Source organism: Balaenoptera physalus (assembly GCF_965194825.1).
Source record: "Balaenoptera physalus genome assembly, chromosome: 3".
Lineage (NCBI taxonomy): Eukaryota > Metazoa > Chordata > Mammalia > Artiodactyla > Balaenopteridae > Balaenoptera > Balaenoptera physalus.
The window spans coordinates 37714935-37737987 of NC_138890.1; the positions used below are offsets into that span (position 1 = coordinate 37714935).

The following is a 23053-nucleotide window of genomic DNA, read 5'->3' on the forward strand; positions in this document are numbered from 1 at the left end:
GTGCTGACTTCTAGCGCCTGCCTCTTCAATTAACACCATGACTTTGAGCATATCTCTGTGCCTCGCTGGGCTTCAGTCTCTAGTGTGTAGGAGGCTAATTCATTTTGAGTTTAGGCAGTTCACTTTAAACAAATAAGCAAACAAACTTAATGCCTCAGTTTATATAGATAAAGTGAATAGGGTGACCAGGTGGTCTGGTTTTCCTGTACCATCCTGGTTTGATTGTTACCTCCTCCTTTCTTTATTCAAAGTAGCTTGCTTTGGCAAATAAATGACTTGGTCACCCTAAAAATGAGGATATTTGAATATCTGGTTAAAACGGATTTTATGTAGCGGAATATTTATTTGAATGCCTTTAAGTTGAGGCATGCATTCTCTATTTTATTCTAGGCCTCTCCACTGTTGTTTTATACGCAGCCCTCTTAGGTAGTTTAAATTACCTGCCTACTCCTGAATTCATTAGCAATGTCTAATGACAGTAGTCTAATACTAGCAGATAAAGTAGACATCAACTAACTCACAAATTCAGTCTTGGTCTTCCTATTCTCTTTTCTTCCTTAACCTTACGCTTTTGAAATTTTGACGTAGGTACATTTGTTTCTTCATTTAGCATTATATAATAAGCATTCCTTCAGGTTGCTAAACTGTCTTATTTTAGACAGAATAATCAGTGGTTGTACCATAATATTTGTTTAATTTTCTTATTATGGTAAATGAACATCCATGTATTATGTATTATGGTAAATGAATGTCCCTTGCTTCGACATTTATCAGCTGTTAGCCAAATGTGTTTCATCCTATGCCCACCTCCAATGGATTATTTTAAAGCAAATCCTAAACATATCATTTTACCATAAGTATTTCAGTAGAGATCTGTAAAAAGATAAGAACTTTAAAAATTTAATTGTACTACTGTTGTCACACCGAACTTAATAGCAACAATTCCTTTACATCATCATGTGCAGTGTCTCAAATTCAACATCTAAGTTTTGTTCAAATTAGAATTCAAGTAAAGTTTATACATTGCAGTTGGTTGAGAAGTTTCCTAAGTTTTTCATCTGTAGTTCTCCTACCATTACTTTTATTTCCTTGCAGTTGATTTGTTAATCCATAGACTTTTTTTGGTAGAATTTTCCACGTTCTGGATTTTTTTTCCGATTGCATCCCCTTGGATGCATTTCCATAACGTTTTAAAAATAGGCCTTTTTCCTCAAGAGCAAACAGAAGGGACAACTGTAGTCCCCTAAGGGCCTTGTTTTGCGTCCGTAGGAATGATACGATATCTCTTGCCTGCCTGCAAACTTCTAGGCCTATCCCTTAAACACACCTCCAACTTTAGTAATTCCAAACCTAGAAAAATTTAACCAGCCTTCAGCCCAGTCCTCTAAGATGGTAGTCCTCAGTCTTCTCAATCTATTCTTGAAGGGACGTATTTAACGGGACCTGTGGTTTCTTCCTACAAGAGGGATCATTTAAACTGTTTGTTACTGTTCTCTACATCTTTAAAGTTATAAAGCTGCTTTGAAATTCTGAAAAACCTTTCTGATTCCATTTTTTTGGTACCTGATACGAATTAAGGGATCATGAAGTAAATGCTTATGCTTAAAAACCCTTGTGCATTTTAATTTTGTGGTACATGCTTATTAAAGGTTGTAGCTGGTTGTATTTCAGAATTGATCTTTTACAAATACTGCCTTTTCTGTGTGTGTATGCGGGTTGCATTAAAAAGAATTGAGGTGATTTCTTTAGAAATCTTCAGATTTCACTAAGTTCTTAAGACAAGTTGTAGATTTACTTGTTTTTTAAGGAAATATAAACCAAGACAATGATTTTTTTTCTTTACAGAGATCATGAAACGTATGGTGCAATAGCCCTACTTTTGGTGGGAAAAATATACAGCCATTCTGGTGAAGCAGTGAGTAGTGGTATGAGTAGCTTCTTCTAAGCGTCCAGGTTGAGAATTTAGGCCCTCAAGTAGTATGCTTGAATGATTGTGTTGAGTTGTACCTATTTAAAACACTTTTAATATTTTTTGATGATTATTCTGCTTATACCGGAAGGTGTTGATAAAAGGTTTCCACAGTGAAATCGCGTTGAGACAAGTGCTAATCACTTGCTGACCCAGGCAGCTTTAGGACACTGCTGTACTAGTATATACAGTACTGAGAGTGAGCTGTTCATCACTTGTTGGACTGCAGTGATTTATTTTTTTTGGACATGATTAGTTGTTGGACATTAAAAGTCTAGTTTGAATGTAAAGAATCTGTGTAACATCACAGTATTAAATAAATTTCATGAACTAGGTAACTAGATGTGTTACACACAAATTATGCCAGGTATGTTTTATTGGAGTTGGGTCTCTAATGAGGTTAATTTTCAGCCTTTTATGTGTAAATAAGACCGTACTTCACAGTGTACTGTTTTAAAGCAAAGCTCCTGATGAAACTAGGTTTAATCTTCTTAAGATCAGTTTTTCTGTGGGGGGCCATTAAAGAATTTGTGTATTATGTGTTCATCTTCTCTGTTATGGCTGAGTTAATTTCACATGGATTAAAAATGAAAGATATTCTTAGTAGTTATTTGTGCCTCTGAAGTGCATCCTTATTTCTTGATACTTATTCGTCCTGTTCTACCTTAATTCCCTAATTAATTCAGGCACACCAGCAGAACAGAGGTTGCTTTAGTGGCAGATCTTGCAGGAAAGTGGAGGTTAAGTTATACTCTGGGTGGATTTAATATAGAATGTTTTGGCTAAACATCTTTTGGGCTGTTGTTCTCAAAACAAATGTGCTTAAGATTTCTGAGCTCCACTCCACCAGTTTGTTTTTAACAAGGTGATTCCGATGCAGATGATTCTTAGAACATATTTGGAGATAACTGACTTCTAGGGGATAGTTTCGCCAAAATGGTGTGAAGGTAAATGTGTTAAACCTGTTTTTAAAGTTATTGGGTAATTTGATTGGAATGTAATTATAAAGTAAGCAATACATATGGGTATGGGCCACTTGGGTGGTAGATCCTGATACTTTTTGTAGAACTGGTAATTAGACTTGCAAATTTTTTCTTAAATCTGGCTGCCCACTAGAAATTTAAGTAGTCCATAATTTTTGTCTCTCTCCCTTTGTACCAAGTGGCCTTAAAACAGAATAATGGTTTTTTAGCTTTTTAAAACACATACCTTCTATAGTATTTGACTTCACTTTTCTGCCTATTCCCACCATCTAGGAAGGTTGCCAAGTTTTACTTTGTAATTAATAATAGCTACTATGTATTTCCCACTCCTGTTTTAGGCACTGTGCACTTTGTGTACATTGTTTCATTTTCTCTAGAAAATCGAATGAAGTAAATTCTGTTAATACCCATTTCACAGATAAAGACAGGAAGGCTCAGGAAGATTAAATTGCCTAGAACTATAAGTGGTAGATATTAGTAGGTGTATCGAAGATGCCTTTTTGCTTATGGAATAAGATGAACAGCTGGGAGTCACAGCAGTTTGTGAGAGTTACATTTTGTGTTTGAATAGGAAAGCACTGAGAAATTGAAGATGCTTTTCTGAATGATATACAATTCTCTAAGGTTTGAAAACAACCCTGTTCTAATTCTAATACATTTCTATATTTTGCCATTACCATGTAGCTTATGACTTGGGTGGGGAGTTACCCTGGTAGGTAGGAAGGGCAGAGTGCTCTGTTCCTCACTCAACCAGGAATAGCTGCTTGGTTTTAAGATAAGAATTGCTCTTCAGTTCAATTTAGTGAATTCTTCAGGCATTTTTGAAAATGGGGTTTCTTCTTCATATATGGTCCTAGGTCTTAAATGTTTTGCCTCGGTGGGCCTAGCCCTGGCAACAGTGGAGTCCACTTTGTCATGGGAGGAATCACAAAATGTCAGATTTGAATCTTGTTGAGCACGAGATCAGCATTAAGTGCTGGATGACTGAACTGGAAAAGAATTTAAAGACTAACATATAGTAAGTTGTTGGACAACCTGTTTTTGGTAAAATAGAAATAGTGAAATAAATTGAATAATTTGCCTTTTAGAAAAAGTCCATCTGTTGAGAAATAACTTAGACCTCTGTGTGGTAGACTCTGTTGGACATAATACAAAAGAAATATCAAAAGTACATAGAAATCATAATGGAAACAGAGAACTTAAAACTGCTTATTGGTGTCTTAGGGCCAGAACCAAGGGAATTCTTTTCAAGTGTTTGAAAGCGGTGATGAGTAATTATGTTAATAATTAAAAAGATTCTTTTATATCAGTGTTCATTTTCTTGGGAGAATGTCAAGTATCATTCTCTAAGTGATGCTGTACAAAAGTGAAGTCAAGATCTGTCTGCTCTTAGAAGTATTTTGCCACTTTGTGGTCATTATCATTTTCTTGGATGGTTTTTTAAAAGAAGAATTTACTGTTAGGGAGTTAAATAATTTGAGTACCACACAGATGTTGTGACTATTTTTGCTTTTAAAAAGGCTGAAGCGTCAGTGTTTTCTCTATAGTTGTTTCCATCTTTATTTCCAAAATATCCAGGTAAGTTGTTTTTAGAGGATTGTTTGAAGGTACATGAGTGGGAGCTTAAAATCTGAATTATTCGGATTTAACTTCTTTTTTCCCTCCCTCCAAAAGCAAAGCTATATTTATAAAAGGGGATTGCATAGACTTTTTAAAAGATTGAGTAAATTCTTACGGTTACAGAGATGTTCTTTTAAGACTTTTATGCAGCCCGCCCTCAGTTAATTTTAAAAGATACTTCCTGGCATTCTTGTTCATAATTGGTGGATGTTTTGTTTGTACGTTGATAAAGTCATCCTCCCTCCCTCCTCACCCATTTGGGTACCCACAGTCCCTGCAGATTGCCCTTGTAATACTTGGGGCTTTTAATTAAAAACACTATCCATTCACTTAGTTAACAGAATTGAGTATGTTTTAATTTTACTCTAATAATAGTTACCATGTATCAAGTCTACTTACTGTGTACTAGGCTGTATGGTAAGCAATTATGTATACTCTTAATTAATCTTGCAGTTAATCTTGACAATTCTGTCAAGTTACTTAACTGCAATTCCAATATCCAAAAAGCTCTGAAAACTGAACCTTCTGTTAATTTTTTGGTGGCAGACCCTAACCTGACTGAAATTATGTGAGCATATTGTATGTATTTATCCCATTTAGCGTGAATGTTCTTTCATTTCATTTTACTGCTGAAATAGTAATACGCTTGATGATAGGTGCTTATTATCTTTTGAAAACTGGGAAAATTCTGAATTCTGAAGCCTGTTCACCTCCATGGGGTTCAGAAAAGCGTAGGCGTACCTGTTAGCTCCTCCACTTCCTTAGTGGGGGCATGGAGGTGGAGGGAGAGGGGTTAAGTAACTTGAAGTGAGGGGAAGCAGTAATTGTAGTAGTAGTGGTTAAGAACCTGACTTTGGGCCGACTGCCTGGATTCATGTCTTGTCTCTACTGCTCACTAGCTGTGTGATCTTGGGAAGGCCATTACACTCTGTGCTTTAGTTTCATCAGCTATAAATTGTGATGATTACATCAACTGATGCAAATAAGTACATATTTAGAATAGTGCCTGGCACATAGTAAATGCTATATCGTTGTTAACTAATAATACTTTTATGAAGTAGCTACTAAGTGGCAGCACTAAGATGACAGCAGCTATTATAGTCACTTAAATGGGTTTGCTTGAATAGCCACTCAACCTAAATGTATTGTGGCCTACAGTGTAATCTGCATCTTCAAAATACCTTGAAAAAGTCTGGAAGCTTCAGGTAATACTGGTGAAGTATAACTTTCCCCTTTTAATAAGGAAGGATGACATTTATGTTTTACGAGGGAATGAGATAACTAGGAGTTTTGTGATGGATGGTAGGGGTTGTGTCTCAATCTTTTCTTCCCAATACCCCTTGGGGCAGATGGCTTATGAGGAAATTATGGGCTTTGTCATGAAGAGAAAGTTATAGTCTCATCAGGGTAATTTAGTCCTTACAGTCTCTGCTTCTTACATGCTTCTAAAACATAATTGAGGGACTTCCCTGGTGGTCCAGGGGCTAAGAATCCAACTTCCATTGCAGGGGACTAGGGTTCGATCCCTGGTCGGGGAACTAAGATCCCACAAGCCGCAGGGCAACTAAGCCCGCACGAACTAAGCCTGCACACTCTAGAGCCCGCCGGTCACCAACTACTGAGCCCGTGTGCTCTGGAGCCTGCATGCCACAATTAGAAGCCCTCGCGCCGCAACGAAAGAGCCCACGAGCCACAACTAAGACCCGATGCATCCAAATAAATATTTTTTTAAAAAACCATAATTGAGAAGGGCTCACATTTGAGAATGACATACTTCAAAGTTAGGGAAAGGAAGATGTTTTTGTGTTCTTTGTACTTATTAAATGGTGGGAACAGACTAGTACAGCTAAACTTTTTAACGAAGTGATGTACACTTTTGGTCCCATCACTATATATTTAATCAGAAGCCTTCACTGGTCTTGTCTTTTTAAGAGACTAGTATTTTTTTTTTTTTAACATCTTTATTGGAGTATAATTGCTTTACAATGGTGTGTTAGTTTCTGCTTTATAACAAAGTGAATCAGCTATACATATACATATATCCCCATATCTCCTCCCTCTTGCGTCTCCCTCCCACCCTCCCTATCCCACCCCTCTAGGTGGACACAAAGCACCGAGCTGATCTCCCTGTGCTATGCGGCTGCTTCCCACTAGCTATCTATTTTACATTTGGTAGTGTATATATGTCCATGCCACTCTCTCACTTCATCCCGGCTTACCCTTCCCCCTCCCCGTGTCCTCAAGTCCATTCACTATGTCTGCATCTCTATTCCTGTCCTGCCCCTAGGTTCTTTGGAACCATTTTTTATTTATTTATTTATTTTTGAGACTAGTATTCTTCATCCATCACACTCTTACCTAACCCTCCCTTATACACTCACCAACATGCCCTCTTTTTCCACCAGATGGTTATCTGTATTTTGTTGCTTGTTTAAGCCTCTGAATCCTTACCTGTCTCCTATGGAGGGGGCTGTTTGCTGACTGGTAATTCCTACGCTGCATCTTTTCACCTGTTGGCTTTTCTGCACCTGCTCAGTGTTTCACTTTTTTAAACTAACTTAAGTTGGCTACCAACATTCAAAAATGGGCAACCAGTCTCTGCCTCTGCTGTTTTGCTCTTCACTTAACCTGTTTGGACGCTTCCAGGTGTAGTCAGTTTCCTGCAAAGCTCATTGCCTAATCACTCACTAATCCTCCGTGCTTTCTTTCCCTCTAGTCTATAGCCTCTTTTGGCAGTGACCGTGGTCTCACCTACTACAGTTAGGTCCTAGGGTTGGGACCTAGTTTTATACTGTGTGACTAATTAGCATACTTGTATTTGAATAGATTTTGTGCTTAATGGTACTTCAGGTGAGTTTGCTGGCATTTATGCTTAAGGTAGAACAAATCTTTTTTATATACTTTCTTTGCTTGAAATTTTTTTTTTTTTCTTGGCCATGCCACAGCATGTGGGATCTTAGTTCCCCAACCAGGGATCAAACCCGTGCTCCCTGCCATAGACGCCCGGAGTCTTAACCACTGGACTGCCAGAGAAGTCCCTCCTTGAAAGTTTTGATGGAACTGAGATGTAAACTGAATTTAAGATTATACTTTTAAAAATAATTTTTAAACTTTATTTTGAAATAATTTCAAAGCAGAGAACTCAAACTCTTTATCTAGATGCACTGATTTTTAACATTTTGTCACATTTGCTTTATCATTCTTTATATAAACATGTTTTTCCCTTGAACTATTTGAGAGTAGGTTGCATACATCATTCTCCTTCACCCCTTAATACTTGAGTATTTATTTCCCAGGATCAAAGATATTCTCGTACATAACCACAATATAGTTTTCAAATTCAGGAAACATTGATAAGAGAACTTTTATCTGTTTTGTAGCCCATATTTCATTACTCTGTCACTTTTCTCAAAAATGTCCTTTAAAACTTTTTTCGTCCAGTAAAAGATCATGTATTGCATTTAGTTGCAATATAATATAGAATATATGTAATGGGGACTCTTTCTCAATTTAGGGTTGTCTGATCCTTGCTTAGGAGAGGCTCAGGTTATACATGCAATGTTGTGTGCTCGGGCACCACATCTGTGGGCATGTGGTCTTCATGTGCCCTCACTGGTGAATGTTCACTTGAGTCCTTCCTCAGGTCAGGGTGTTGTCCTGTTATTCTCCAGTGTAATTACTATTTCCCCTGGACTAATAATTCCTTTACTACCATGGAAATATACTGCTTCTCGTCAAACTTGCCCCTCTTCATTAGGTAGATAGACAATTAAAAACATTTTTAATTGTGGTAAAAAACACATAAAATATACCATTTTAATCATTTTTAAGTGTATATAGTTCAGCAGTGTTAAGTACGTTCGCATTGTTGTGAAGCAGATCTCCAGAACTTTTTATCTTGCAAAACTAAAACTCTTTACCCCTTAAACAACTCCTGATTTTTCCCTCCCCCAAGTCCCCGGCAACCATTCTACTTTTTCGTTCTATAAATTTGACTACTTCAGATATCTTATATAAGTGGAATCATGCACTATCTTTTTGTGATGGACTTGTTTCACTTAGCATAATGTTTTCAAGGTTCATACATGTTGTAGCATGTGACAGGATTTCTTTTTTTTTTTTTTTAATTTATTTATTTATTTATTTTTGGCTGTGTTGGGTCTTCGTTTCTGTGCGAGGGCTTTCTCTAGTTGTGGCAGGCGGGGGCCACTCTTCATCGCGGTGCGCAGGCCTCCCACCGTCGCGGCCTCTTTTGTTGTGGAGCACAGGCTCCAGACGCGCAGGCTCAGCAATCGTGGCTCACGGGCCCAGTTGCTCCGCGGCATGTGGGATCTTCCCAGACCAGGGCTCGAACCCGTGTGCCCTGCATTGGCAGGCAGATTCTCAACCACTGCGCCACCAGGGAAGCCCCAGGATTTCTTTTTGAAGGCTGAGTAATGTTGCATTGTATGTATGTACCACACTTTGTTTATCCATTTGTCTGTTAAGAGGCATTTGGGCTGTTTCTACCTTTTGGCTACGGTGAATGCTACTATGTACATGGGTGTGCAGATATCTCTTTGAGATCCTTTTTTCTCAATTATTTTGTCTATATACCTAGAAGTGGATGTGCTGGCTTGTATTTTTAATTTTTTGAGGCATAGATATACATTTAATTTTGTAAAATTTTCTATTGCATGTAGCTGACTATTGAACTAATTTCATTCGTCCTGAGATTAAACTCTGCCATAATAACCAATCTTGCAGAGATGCAATGTGAACCAGGATAAACTTGCTTCACAGTTTTCCCTCCTTTATGATTGAACCTGTTGCTAATTTAAGGAGTGAGGTAGTTTCTGAAAACATCTGCTTGAAATGAAATACATCTAGATATTTTTTTAAATGAGTTAGTTGCATGTAATTTTTTCCTACTGTAGCATCTTTAAGAGAAAAGAATTAAGAGAGGGAAAGCTTTCTTTTTGTCTTTCCTTGATATATTTATTGGAGGGAGGTTTGGTCCAGAAAGAACACTGGGGCCTGTCTCAACTAACCCGCCTGAACTTTTTTTCTGAGCATTTGTTTCGCATTTACGTTAGCTGAAGATTCTTTTTCACAGTGATTTTCTCTTGCTTTGACACAAAATAACTAGTAAGCCCCAGTATTCTCCCTCCTCAGAATTTTGACACTCATTACTCCTAAATTATTAAGATGATAGCTAGTTTTAAAACTTTTTATAGATTCACAGGAATTTGCAAAGATAGTGCAGAGAGGTCTCTTGTATACTTTGCCTAGTTTTCCCCAAAAGCTATTTTAAATTAAGCCATAATACCTGAGTAATTTTCCTTTAGAATTTTTGGGTACAAAAAATTGTAAATGGGTAAGGGTTAGAATGAGTCACTAATACATTAATAAATACCCTCATGCTGCACAAATAAGGGGAGGGGAAGGAGCAGAGATAGTTTGAGTCTTATTACTCAACTCATGGAGTATTTGTAAAAAGTTCTTTTAGGAAAAGCTCAAGCAAGGGACACTAGTCAGCTTTCCACATCTCCACTGATCATTAAAATCTTCCTCTGCTGAGGTCACTCTTTGGTGAGCATTCATATGGGGCATAAATATCTTCACCTTAGAAAAAGCTAAAGCAGACATGCTTGCTAAAAATTTAGATCCTGGGTTCCACCCTAGGAGAGTCTTACCATCCAGTCTTGGGTCAGGGCTTAAGAATCTCCATTTTCAAACACCACCGAGTGTTGTTGTGTTGCAGATTTCCCTGACTGTATTTGAGAAATTAGATTTTAGGGGTTTTAGGAGACATAATTTTGTTGCTACTTTATATTCTTTTTTTTTTTTTTAAATTTATTTATTTTATTTATTTATTTTTGTCTGCGTTGGGTCTTCATTGCTGTGGGCGGGCTTTCTCTATTTGCAGCGAGTGGGGGCTACTCTTTGTTGTGGTGCGCGGGCTTCTCATTGCAGTGGCTTCTCCTGTTGCGGAGCAGGGGCTCTAGGTGTGCGGGCTTCAGTAGTTGTGGCGCATGGGTCAGTAGTTGTGGCTCACGGGCTTAGTTGCTCCGCAGCATGTGGGATCTTCCCGGACCAGGGCTGGAACCCGTGTCCCCTGCATTGGCAGGCGGATTCTTAACCACTGCGCCACCAGGGAAGCCCTACTTTATATTCTTATTAAGGTAATAGTTTCATAAGTCAGTGGCTTTCAAACTTTTGAGCATAGTTACAAATATATTTTATCTGTTAGACCCCTGTATATACATATATACATGAAACAGATTCATTGCAGTTACATATATTTACACTGTTTTTTAATTTAAATCATAGCTGTGACCCATGAAATTTGATTCCACAACCAACCTCTCCACACTCAGTTTGAAAACATGGCCATGGTATTAAATGTCCATGGAAGGGTAACAGAATGATTACTAAGATGGAGTAGGACACTGATTCCCCTTTTCCTCTTACAATAATTTATCCTTCTGGTCTTTGAGGAAGTTTTATTATTAGTTAAAAATATTTTTCTACCTGGAGTCTGTCATACAGAGTGAAGGAAGTCAGAAAGAGAAAAACAAATACCATATGCTAACACATATATATGGAATCTTAAAAAAAAATGGTACTGATGAACCTAGTGGCAGGGCAGGAATAAAGATGTAGACATAGAGAATGGGCTTGAGGACATGGCAGGGAGGGGGAAGCTGGGGCGAAGTGATAGTAGCATCGACATATACACACTACCAAATGTAAAATAGTTAGCTAGTGGGAAGCAGCCACGTAGCACAGGGAGATCAGCTCGTCCACCTAGAGCGGTGGGATAGGGAGGGTGGGAGGGAGACACAAGAGGGAGGAGATATGGGGATATATATATACATATAGCTGATTCACTTTGTTATAAAGCAGAAACTAACACACCATTGTAAAGCAATTATACTCCAATAAAGATGTTAAAAACAATTAAAAAAATTTTTTTCTGCTTTTGCCAATCCACTACCCACAATTACCAGTCTTTTTTTTTTCCCCTTTTTCTTTTGGTTCCTGCAGTTTCCATTCATCATTACACAACTAAGTGCCTCCCTATGTTATTAAAAACATTTAATGCTTGTATTTTATATGGTTAAGAAGGAAAGGCAAGGAAGAAGAAAAACCCAGAAGTGAAATTAATGTTCTTATTAAACTCCATGAAGGTAGACATATCAGATTTCACAGCTTATGTGATACAAACAGCTTTAAAGTAATTGGCTGGATCATCCTCACATTGAAATAATGAATTAGAGATATAGAAAGGATCCCAAACTCTGGTAAATTATTAGTTGAAAGTAAGATCATATTACTTAAATGAAGTAAATTAAATGAAGTTCAGCCAAGAAAAATGGCTAACATTTGTTGACCTATTAATCCTCCCCTGAATTCTCTAAGGTAGGAAATAGTGTTACTCCCTTTTACATATGCAAAAACTGAATTTAGAGAGGTTTAGTACTGCTTGAGGATACAAAGTTGGTAAAAAACTTTTAAGATGCTCGAGGTTTAGTTATTCCTAATAAAAGGAAGGAAATTTGTTCTCTCAGTTATGGAAACAAGTGAAAGTATAATGGGGCAAAATGATGGCTTCTTATACAAGTTAGAAAATTTTATTGTTAATACAAATAGTGGTCTCACCTCCTAAGTTATATTGTTTTATGCAGCTCTAGATTAAAACACAAAAATAACCTCTGTCTTCCTGTCACCTTGAAAAAGTGGTTGTTGAGCACCTCCATATAAGCTAAGGCCAGATGCTCAAAGTGCCTTGCAGTTAAGTAGTCAGGAAGCAACACTTGGGTACGAAATACTATGCTAGCATAGAAAGCTATTTATTTATTTATTTATAATTGAAGTGTAGTTGAGTTGAAAGCTACTCTTTGCAGAGTTTGATATAGTGGGGAATGTGTCCTTCCTTTGTGGGTTAGCCCAGACCCAAATTTGTCCCACTCTAGGTAAAAAAGGCTTTCCTCTTCCTTTGTGGTTTGTATTTGCTAAAAGTTGTTGGTTTGTGGTAGCCAAGCTAACAAGACTTCAGGAAGAAAACCATTTAGGCGTTGGAACCAGATGTCCTGGTGTTGGCTCTTCCTATATCCCTGCCCAAGTTTAGGTGTATCTGCAGCCCTAAAAACTTAATCTCAAGATTTCTTTCCAACAAAGAATTCTGTACCTTTTTGGGGACATAAAGACATTTTAGAGAATCTGAGAACCAAGACTCATTCTCCAGAAAAACAGAACTATACAAAACATTTGTATCGAATAATGTCAGGGGTTCTACCTGACTACTTGAAGCCAGTCCTTAGGTTCTAAGCACCTCTGCTTTAGAGGATTGGTGTTAGAATTGTATTGTGTTCAGTACTGTTTGACTCAATGAGTGCCTAAAATTAGCATGTACATGATGAAATCATTTGGTAGTGTGATTTTATTTTTAAATGCAGGAATCTGAGTATAGCAAGTTTAGATTTAAGGGTTCTTGATGTTTAGCCCAGGCAGATTAAACCACAGTTACTTCTAAGTCTAAATGAGAAACAAGGTTATTTGACCCCTGTTTTATTAGAAACTGATAATTGTAGAGATTTGTGTTCTATACCAGTGCTTTGCAAACTGGGTCTGGACCTGTAAGGGAGTTTTGAAATCCATTCAATGCATCTGACTAGCATCAAAACAAATGAAAATAGACCAGAGCAGAAAAAAATATAATTATGTATCACATAATATAAGGTCAAGTATTTAATGAAACTTTTGCTTAAGTGTATTTATGTGCATGCATGTATACATGCATAAACATTTTATTGGATTGTAGTGTGAAAATATTTCTTAATGTATGATGTGATTTTAAAAAGCTAGAAAGCTATAGCTCTATACCTGTCTGCTTTTGAGGTTATTTGAGTATCTGAATTTCTAGTATTTTTGTGTTTTTTTTCTTGGGAGGGTGGCCGGGTTGGATGAAGGCCATAAGAGTTAGGGTAGAACAGTAGAGAAGCAAATGCCTTTGAATCTTTATAGTGTTTAAACAATAAAGTTGAGATGGGATTTTACTGATTCAATATTTTGGGGTAGTTAGGGCTGAATTTGTTTTGTGAAGCTTTTGAAAGCCATTATAACCAGAGGAAGATATGTATGTTACAAATTTATAGTTGCATTTACTAGACATGTTGTCTATAGTTGAGTGAACGTTATATCAAATGATATTAATTATTAAGCTATCTGATAGAACATCCTTACTGATTCAAGACTGGAAAGATCTATTTTAAATAACATCAGCTATTATGGCATTGCTTAGAGCAACTATTGAGTATTTCTTTTTGAGTGTAGACCTAAAATGTAAGCCCCCCAAAAATGGAGGGCTTTGGGACCCGGGGAGGTTGTCTGTAGGTTTTTGGTTTTGTTTTTTAAAGCAAAATAGTTTTCAGGAAAGGTCATATAAATAAACATTAGGTGGTGTTTCAAGAAACTGAATTATAGACACTAACTTAATGGCTTCTTTTTTCCTTTCATTTCTTTCAAAGGTTTGGGCCCCATGGGATCCCTGTGACAGTATTTCCCAAAAGGGAATATAAGGATAAACCTGAAGCCATGCAGCTCCAAAATAATACATTCCAAGAAGGGACAGATGTCAAGCGTGAAGTGAATGGTGCTGTTCCCGAAGACCCTTCTCCTGTCCCGCCTCCTGAGCTGAGCTTGGCCGAAAGCCTGTGGACTTCCAAACCACCACCTCTCTTCCATGAAGGAGCACCTTATCCTCCCCCTTTGTTTATCAGGGACACGTATAACCAATCAATACCTCAGCCACCTCCTCGGAAAATTAAGCGACCCAAACGAAAAATGTACAGGGAAGAACCTACTTCAATAATGAATGCTATTAAACTACGACCCAGGCAAGTCTTGTGTGACAAGTGTAAAAACAGTGTCGTTGCTGAAAAAAAAGAAATTAGAAAAGGTAGTAGTGCAAGTGACTCTTCTAAATATGAAGATAAAAAACGGAGAAATGAAAGTGTAACTACTGTGAACAAAAAACTGAAAACTGACCATAAGGTGGATGGGAAAAACCAAAATGAAAGCCAGAAAAGAAATGCTGTGGTTAAGGTTTCAAATATTGCTCACAGCAGAGGCAGAGTAGTCAAAGTTTCTGCTCAGGCAAATACATCAAAAGCTCAGTTAAGTACTAAAAAAGTGCTCCAGAATAAGAACATGGATCATGCAAAAGCTCGGGAAGTGCTGAAAATTGCCAAAGAAAAGGCACAGAAGAAGCAAAGTGAAACTTCTACGTCCAAAAATGCACATTCAAAAGTCCATTTCACACGTCGATACCAGAATCCTAGCTCAGGTTCCCTTCCACCCCGGGTTCGTTTAAAACCACAGAGGTACAGGAATGAAGAAAATGACTCTTCTCTGAAGACAGGACTGGAGAAAATGCGGAGCGGCAAGATGGCACCAAAGCCCCAGTCCCGCTGCACCTCTACCCGCTCAGCAGGTGAGGCCCCTTCAGAAAATCAGAGTCCCTCCAAAGGCCCTGAAGAGGCCAGCAGTGAGGTTCAGGACACAACTGAAGTGCTTGTGCCTGGCGAGCAGGATGAACCACAGACGCTGGGCAAAAAGGGCAGCAAAAGCAGTGTCTCTGTTTACATGACCTTAAATCAAAAGAAATCTGACTCTTCCAGTGCTTCAGTGTGTAGCATTGATAGCACAGATGATTTGAAATCCTCCAACTCTGAGTGTAGTTCTTCTGAAAGCTTTGATTTTCCTCCAGGCTGTATGCATGCACCTTCCACATCCTCTACTTCCTCCTCTTCAAAGGAAGAGAAAAAGCTCAGTAATTCCTTGAAAATGAAAGTCTTTTCCAAAAACGTCTCTAAGTGCGTCACACCAGATGGCAGGACCATATGTGTAGGGGACATTGTTTGGGCCAAGATATATGGCTTCCCCTGGTGGCCAGCCCGTATTCTTACTATAACTGTGAGCCGGAAAGATAACGGCCTTTTAGTCCGACAGGAGGCCCGTATTTCATGGTTCGGGTCTCCAACAACATCTTTCCTGGCTCTTTCGCAACTCTCCCCCTTTTTAGAAAACTTCCAGTCACGCTTTAATAAGAAGAGAAAGGGCCTGTATCGCAAGGCTATCACAGAGGCAGCTAAGGCTGCCAAACAGCTGACCCCTGAAGTGCGGGCTCTGTTGACACAGTTTGAAACGTGAACATGGACAGTAAGGTAGGCAAGAACCTTTGGAAGGCGCCACAGATTTTCTAGTCTAGTTAGGGATAACTTCTACGAGGTAGCTTGGCCAAATTGGAGAGGGAACTTGCATTCAGTTGGCTGCTTTTTTATACTTAACCTTACAGCCATTTTTAGACTGAGAAGCTTAAACTGAACAAGCAATCAAATTTTGTCTTAAGGAAGTGAGATTTTAGTATTTTTCAGTTTTGAAGTCTAAAACCACCCCAAGGCATAGGAGCCATAGCCTCAACTGAAAATGAATTTTTGCAGGGACTGTTAATTGCCATTTGTACCTAGTACTGTGTGTATGTGTATTTGTATATACACACATGTAAATATATGTGTGTGTGTATGCATATATACATACATGTATCAAATATAGCCTGTCACTATGTGACACAGGTTGCATATCTGGGATCATAGTAAGGGCTGGTGAGCTAGGGGGAATAGTGAGGATATGTAATGACTACTTGTTTTTTAATTAATGAACACTTAGCCTTTCTATGTGCGTAATGGCACAGGAGTTTGATACTTAGATGTTTGACAAACTGAGATGCTTGCTGTTGAATTGCACACTGGGGAAATAGCCCAGTATTTGGGATTAAGACTGTCAAGGCTGGCTAGGTCTGAATCATTGCTCGCTCTCTTGTCCAGTGGGGACTTAACAAAAACTTTCAGACTTCTGGTTTGGGAGGTTAGATAGGTTTGTCTTTGGATATGTAAACAGTTGATTGCTAAATTTGGTCAGATTTCTCCTGACTGGCTCTTCCTAAATTCTTAGGATACGTCCTGGTAAATTACACTTTGTGAATTAATTGTCATATATGTAATTGTTGCATTTTGGATGTACCTAGTTTGATAATTTTTAAAAAATATTTCCATTTAAGGTATCTGTTTGCAGGTCAGAAAATGAGAAAATGTAATTGTGTAATGCTCTGAAATGTAAAAAAAACAAGCTGTAAATAAAATCGACTAAATCCAAATTATTTGTGTGTGTTTCTCAAAAAGCTTTGAAAAATTTCAAGATGGCAGAAAATTATTCTTTGTAATAGTGTATAGAGGAGATGAAAAAAATCACTTATTTTCCTATTTGCCCTATCAGGGAATATATAATCTGAGCATGATAAAATTCAAATAAGTGACTAATCAATATATTCTTAAAATGAGGTTTTGTAGTATAGAGGTCTGATATGCTTCTAGACTTGAGACCCTCCTGCAGCCAGTTTCTCACAAGTGTATGGATTTTAATTATTTCATTTTTAGCTTTAGTATTTCATCACATGCTTCTTTTTCTTTTTTTTTCTTTTTTTACATTTGTGTAATTAAAATCAGTCTCTTTTCTGCTTGATCTTCTGCCTCAGGTATCATTGTTTTTGGGGCTTGTAACTTAGCTCACTATTTTTCTACATGGTCCATCTGTCCCTAAGATTTGATTTATTTTCCATTTTTAGCTTTGTATTGTTAGTGAAAAATCTGATTGATTGCCTGTGGAGGCAAGTCTGTCCCAAGATTTTTAAAGTTGCTTTCATATTTTAGGCGTCCAACTTAGCTTTTAAATATGATACAATGTCAGTTTGACACTTTTGGAAACTTGGAACTTTTAAAGAGAGCAACTTTTTGTGGATTTCTAAGTAATGCAGTTTGAAATATCTTAGTTACTATGGACTTAATTATGAAAAGATTAATGGAGATTGAAAATCAGTAGTCTTCGGTCAGCTTCCTTAAGGTAATGTACCGATTTCTGCAAAAGCAAGTGGAATTTCTTCTGGGGAACTCAGTCAATGCTTTTTGATTATAATAAACACACAATTTAAAAAAGTGTTTCACTTGAATAGAACATATTCTTTCCTGCAAACAGAAATAATTATAGTATTTTAAAAATTCTTTGATTATAACAGGTTGAAAGAAGTTTATAGTGTGATTGAGGGGTTTTAAGGAAGTATCTTAAAAGATTTTCAGGGTATTTGTTTCAGATTAGTGAATTTGTTCATTCAGATATTTTTGAAAGTTTGAAATCTAAGGTTCAGGAAGATTTAAACCAGGCAAAGCAAAGAGCCACCTAAGTTATGTAATTCTAAGGCTTTGGGTAATGATCCAGGTGAGTTTTATCCTAACATAGAAATGGTTTTGACAGTGGATACTGCTGATGTAGTTAAGTGCTTGGGCAAATGTGCTCTTGTGGGATAAACTAAATTTGATTTGTTTCAGAAGCCATGGAGAAAAAGAAGAAAGAAAAAGATAAAATCATGATTGTTGAGTATAAAAGTAACACTTAATTTGATATAGTCCATACCTTTGAAGAAAAGGTTGAAGCATAATCACAAATGTGCATGATCTCTTATTATTATGCCAAATAATCCCTCTGTTTTAAACCAGCAGTCTGGCATATTTCATCAGAAGTTTCAATAGGGAAACAAGTTTGAAAGAATTTCTGTAATCTTTAAGATGTACTGTGTGTTCTAAACACTGAACCAATAGCTGCATACTAAACAGTGTTTTCAAACAAATTTCTTAAGCAGCTAAGATATATTTGTCCAGTATCCACTGTAGATGGAGATAGAGTTGAATTGGGTAATTGTAGCCATTTTTCTCTTACATTTCTCTTTAACAACAACAAAAAAGGAGACACTGAACTCTTTATATGGAGACAACCAAATGGGTATTTGTTTTCCCCCTTGCAGAGAGAAAACTAGGCTTAGGCCAGATCTCTAGTGGTCTAAGAAAAGTGGTTAGAATAGGATTAGCAAGGGGGAGAAACTACGGGACGTAAGAGCTGTGAAAGCTAAAGATGTCTTTATTTCTAGAAATCTTTGGAAATGTAAAGCATCAGAGTGTTTTTCTCGTTCAGTTTTCTAGAATTTATAGACCAGAAAAGGTCTGGTCTGTAAGTTTGGAAGGGACTCTTTATAGATGTGGAACCAGAGACCTGAGATATCAGTGAGACCAAGAAAGTAGAATTCACTAGTCTGAAGCCTATTTACAGGACTAGATGGTGTGTCCCTACTTGGTTTTCATGGGGAAAATCTATAAATAATAATTTTAGATTGCTACTAAGTAGAAAAGACAACAGACAGGAATATAGATATGAAGATGGACTGTAGGCAAAGGACATGGAACTTACTAAAATCAGCTAAATAAATATCTTCATTAGCGGGCCTGAATTTCTAATTTAAAAATAGTGTTGCACCCCTATTTGAGCAGGTTGTACTTACTATTGGTTATGTTGAAGATACACATTTACATTCTTTTATATACATACACATTCTTTAATATAAAATAACTGAATTGAGAATTGGAAATACCTTAAGAAACCTATAATTTGGATCTAAAATTAGATTTTTCCTTTTAAGTTGTGAATTTTTCTATAGCTTGTGCTGCACTGGTTCACATTTGGTAGTATTCATAGCAGAGAAGAGATTGGCAAATGTCTAGAAAAGTTGATAATGTTTAAATTCAGGACAACGTTTTGATCTGTATCCGGTGATGGCCTCCAATAGGGAATTTGCCAGAGAGAATTCTGAAGACCCTGTTTCTAAGTTGGGACAAATTTAGTGTTTGCTTTGGAATTGTATTAACATGGTTGCTATTAAAACAATTAAAATGCCTGATAGAGGGAATTCAGAAATAGAACAGAAGGCTGGTGCTGTGCCAATAGCCAGGAGAAATAAAACAGCTAAGCTGCCTTAATTACCTTTACCTGGTTCTGACTTAGTTACTAGGCTCTTAATATTCTGTATTTACAGTTTGTGTACATTTACTGTACTCCATTTAACAAAGAGTTAATAGAAATAAAAAAATGAAAGCTTCAGTAATTAAAGTCATATAGGTGATCTATATATTTTTAGTTTTCCAGGATATCTTGGTGTTTTTACCATGGACAGTTGATTCTGAGATCAGAGGAGAAAAGCTCAACTCTTTTTTGTTTATTCTTTACTCAAGTAAGAGACTTAACCTTTATAGACTCAAACAGCGTTTTTTTCTGGTTTACTTTCTTTGGGACTTTAGGTGGAAATCATTTTTTCCTTCATATTAATAGAGCATTGTAATTTGCTGGGTTTTGTTTTTTTTTGGTATTTAAAATATTATTAAATATACCTAACATACAGTTTACCATTTTTACCATTTTTTAAAGTACAGTTCTGTGGCACTAAGTACATCCATGTTGTTGTGTAGTCACCACTACCATCCATCTGTAACTTGTTTTTTGATACAAATCTTTTAAGTTTGGATGGTATTGTTCTGGCAGCCTGGCTTCCAGCGTTCCTTCCTAATCAACCTGCAGTGCTGCAAGGGGCTAACGGTGCCCCCATTTTTAAGAACTATAACTACCTCTTGGTAAAATTTTTAGGTCAATTAGTATGACTGCATTTACCTATTAAATACTCTTTAAGAGTAGGTTTTAGGTTAAAACCATCACCTCCTAATGACAAAACCAATTTTGCGTATATGGAAACCATTTAAATGATTTTAGTAATGGAGTTAATTAAATTAGTTTCCAAAACTTTAACTATTTACATACCATCACACTCTTTACCATATTTTCATATGTGTACCGTTTTTCCACTTTTTATGTCAGTACTACCAATGGAAAACAAATATGCCTTGACATGTAAATAATTCTATTAAAATTCTAAGATCATCTTGTATACTACACATTGGTAGGAAATACTGAATTTTTATATCATGCCTTAAAGTCCATCTTGGATAGAGTCAAATTTACTGTATCTAATTAATCTCTGAAAAAACTAATTGCCAATCTTGAATTTTTTCTTATAGATTCCTATGTTATGCTAGCATAAATTAAAGATTGGTTGTGGGGATATGTAAAGGAAATGAAGAAAATAGACTCAAAAGTTACCAGGATTTATCGTAATAGTGAATTTCTGGTCAAATTCTCATTTTTAACTGAATAAATTACATCGCTGTAGTATATGGTCTAACCTGTGGGCCTTCTTCTGTTAGACACTTTGGTTTGTAAAACAATTTCATAAAACTTTGATGTTGAAAACTGGCCAGTTCTAAAATTACTTGTCTTAAAAGTTGGTTTAAAAGTGCATGAAATATTTCTTCTTTAAATTCCTGATATTTGTAAGATCTCGTTAAAAATAGGTTGAAAACACAGCCATTATTTAAATATGGAATTTTCCTTGTATCATAAGAATGTGACAGTTAACCTTTTGTTGCCTTAGAAGTCTTAGTGCCAGAAACCTCCTTATAATTTTTTCTATCCAGTGTGGGTATCTAGAAGGAATACCGGATACCCCATAGCCAAAGTGTTAAGGCTATGTTATAATCACATTTTTTCCTTTTCATGTAAACTAAAAAACTTGTAATTATAACACATATCAAGTTGTAGCAAGAGCTTGTTTTTTGTTTTTTAAATATTTAAGATAATTTTGTAACCCTCAGTATCCCTCACTTAGTTCTCTGCAGCACAAAGATTCACTTAAAAGCTACTGAAAAGTCCTGGAAGGAATACATTTTTCCCCCCAGGTAAAGTATAATAGGTTTTTTTTTGGCTTGCCTGGGGAGACTTTTTTAAATACAACTGTGAGAGGATCATCCTGTTCAGTGTAAATGATAGAAATAGATGCTTATGAGAATGTAACTTGCCAGTGATGCAGGTGAGTTGGAGCGTCTGTTAACATTTTTGCACTAATAGTGCTCAGTATCAGTCTTTTTATTGAGCAAAGGATCATTTTTTTTTTTCACTTTTCAGGCACATGGTTGAAAGTACAGGCTCTTGAGCCAGATTTCCTAGGCAAAGCCTGACTTGGATCTGCCACTTACAAGCTGTGTGATCCTAGGCAGGTTACCTCAGTGTCATGATCTGTGAGATGGGGGAGAGAAATAGTACCTCTTCAAAAGGTAATTGTGAGAATTTAAATGTTTAAAGCAATAAAGTGCCTGGCACAAGACTTACGTAAATACTTGCTGTCATTACCACAACTAGCACTTTCTGTATGTGGCATAGAAATTTCATTCTGGTAGCTTTTGATAGTATCTTTCTTCAACATACACGCAGTATAAATTTAAAAAGTGTTACAGCGTCGTTATTCTTATCTGAAAATTCCAATAATCAGAGTATGATCATCCACAGATATCTAGAAGTAGGCATGGTCTGACTAGTCCCAACAGGCATTTGTGGAGGGCAACTGGGTTGGAGGTCATGGGGAATATGGTGAGGGGAGAAGTCCACTAACATTTCAACTCTTGAATGAGGAAAAGTAATTATGATTTCGACACTTACGTACTAATGATCAGTAACCATCTCAGAAGCCCAGCACACCCCAGATCCTTTCAAAGGCATGAGAAGTATCTGAGCTGGTGGGGCTCAGTGGGGTAGAGGTCCTCTTAGGAGGACTTTCCAAAGGCATTAGAACCACAAAGCTGTACTTGTCAGCTTTTAAGTAGTGTAAATTAGCTTTTTTGTACAGATACTGTGTTTTCCTGGAACCCTGATGTTTTATTATTTTAATATCTTGCCAAATGGTGAAAAAGTGGACATTAATTTGAACATCCCCTTTTATTGCCACTGGTATGATTAAGTAGACTGTTTCCCATTTCTAAGAGGGAAATACCTCACATTCCAAGGCCTTGATCTGTGTGCGGCATGGCCATATTTTCCAGAGGGTAGTCATTTCTACCCATGGCTCATGTTTGAGATGCTGTTGATTACAAACCTATGATTTCCCCTCACCGTTTAGTTTTTAGTAGGGAATCCGGCTGGGAGTGGCACATCTTGGTGTTTGTCCTGGTATGCTGGGAAGAACTATGTGTAGTTTGTGTAAAACCCTAACGAAATAACTGGTTAGAAAAATAGCATTAGGGCTGGAAAACCAGAATGTCTGTTGTAAAATGAGGCACTATGTATTCTTTTCCTGGTTGTTCATGTTGCATCATGTTACATTGTATTAAGAGAAAATTTATATTGCGTGTTCAGGAAGACAGTAATCTTAATTCTTCAGTTTTTAATTCTGGGCTTTGCTCTAAGAGTGTGACCTCTACTTCCTTCTTTCATGCACTCTACAAAGGAGACTGAAAGTTCTTACCGTGTTCTGATTTGCCCCTTTATATCTCTGCTGCCTCCCAGGAGTAGTTGCCATTGTTGAATGTAAGCTTTCTCTTAAAGGACAAAACAAGTAATTTCCAATGAAATCACTGCCTTTCATGAGGGTCTTCTTCCATTTACTGCCTCACTGCTGGGGCTTCCTGGCACTTCCTCATGGATCCTGCAAGTGTGGTCAGTTTCTAAAGAAAAACCT

General features: G+C 37.1%; 1 protein-coding gene across 8 annotated transcripts in view; it reads left to right on the forward strand.

The window, feature by feature from the left end:
* PWWP2A (PWWP domain containing 2A) overlaps positions 1-23053 on the forward strand; it is a 33217-nt gene that overhangs the window by 4023 nt on the left and 6141 nt on the right. For 3 of the 8 annotated variants that reach the window (XR_014262050.1, XM_082456420.1, XM_082456417.1), the window contains exon 2: positions 14085-15049. Coding sequence is in view for 7 of the 8 variants with exons in the window: in XM_082456420.1 (XP_082312546.1) it covers positions 14085-15049 (965 nt within the window). In the remaining variant the exon portion in view is untranslated. The other 5 variants (XM_082456414.1, XM_082456416.1, XM_082456419.1 and 2 more) reach the window with 4 other exon arrangements.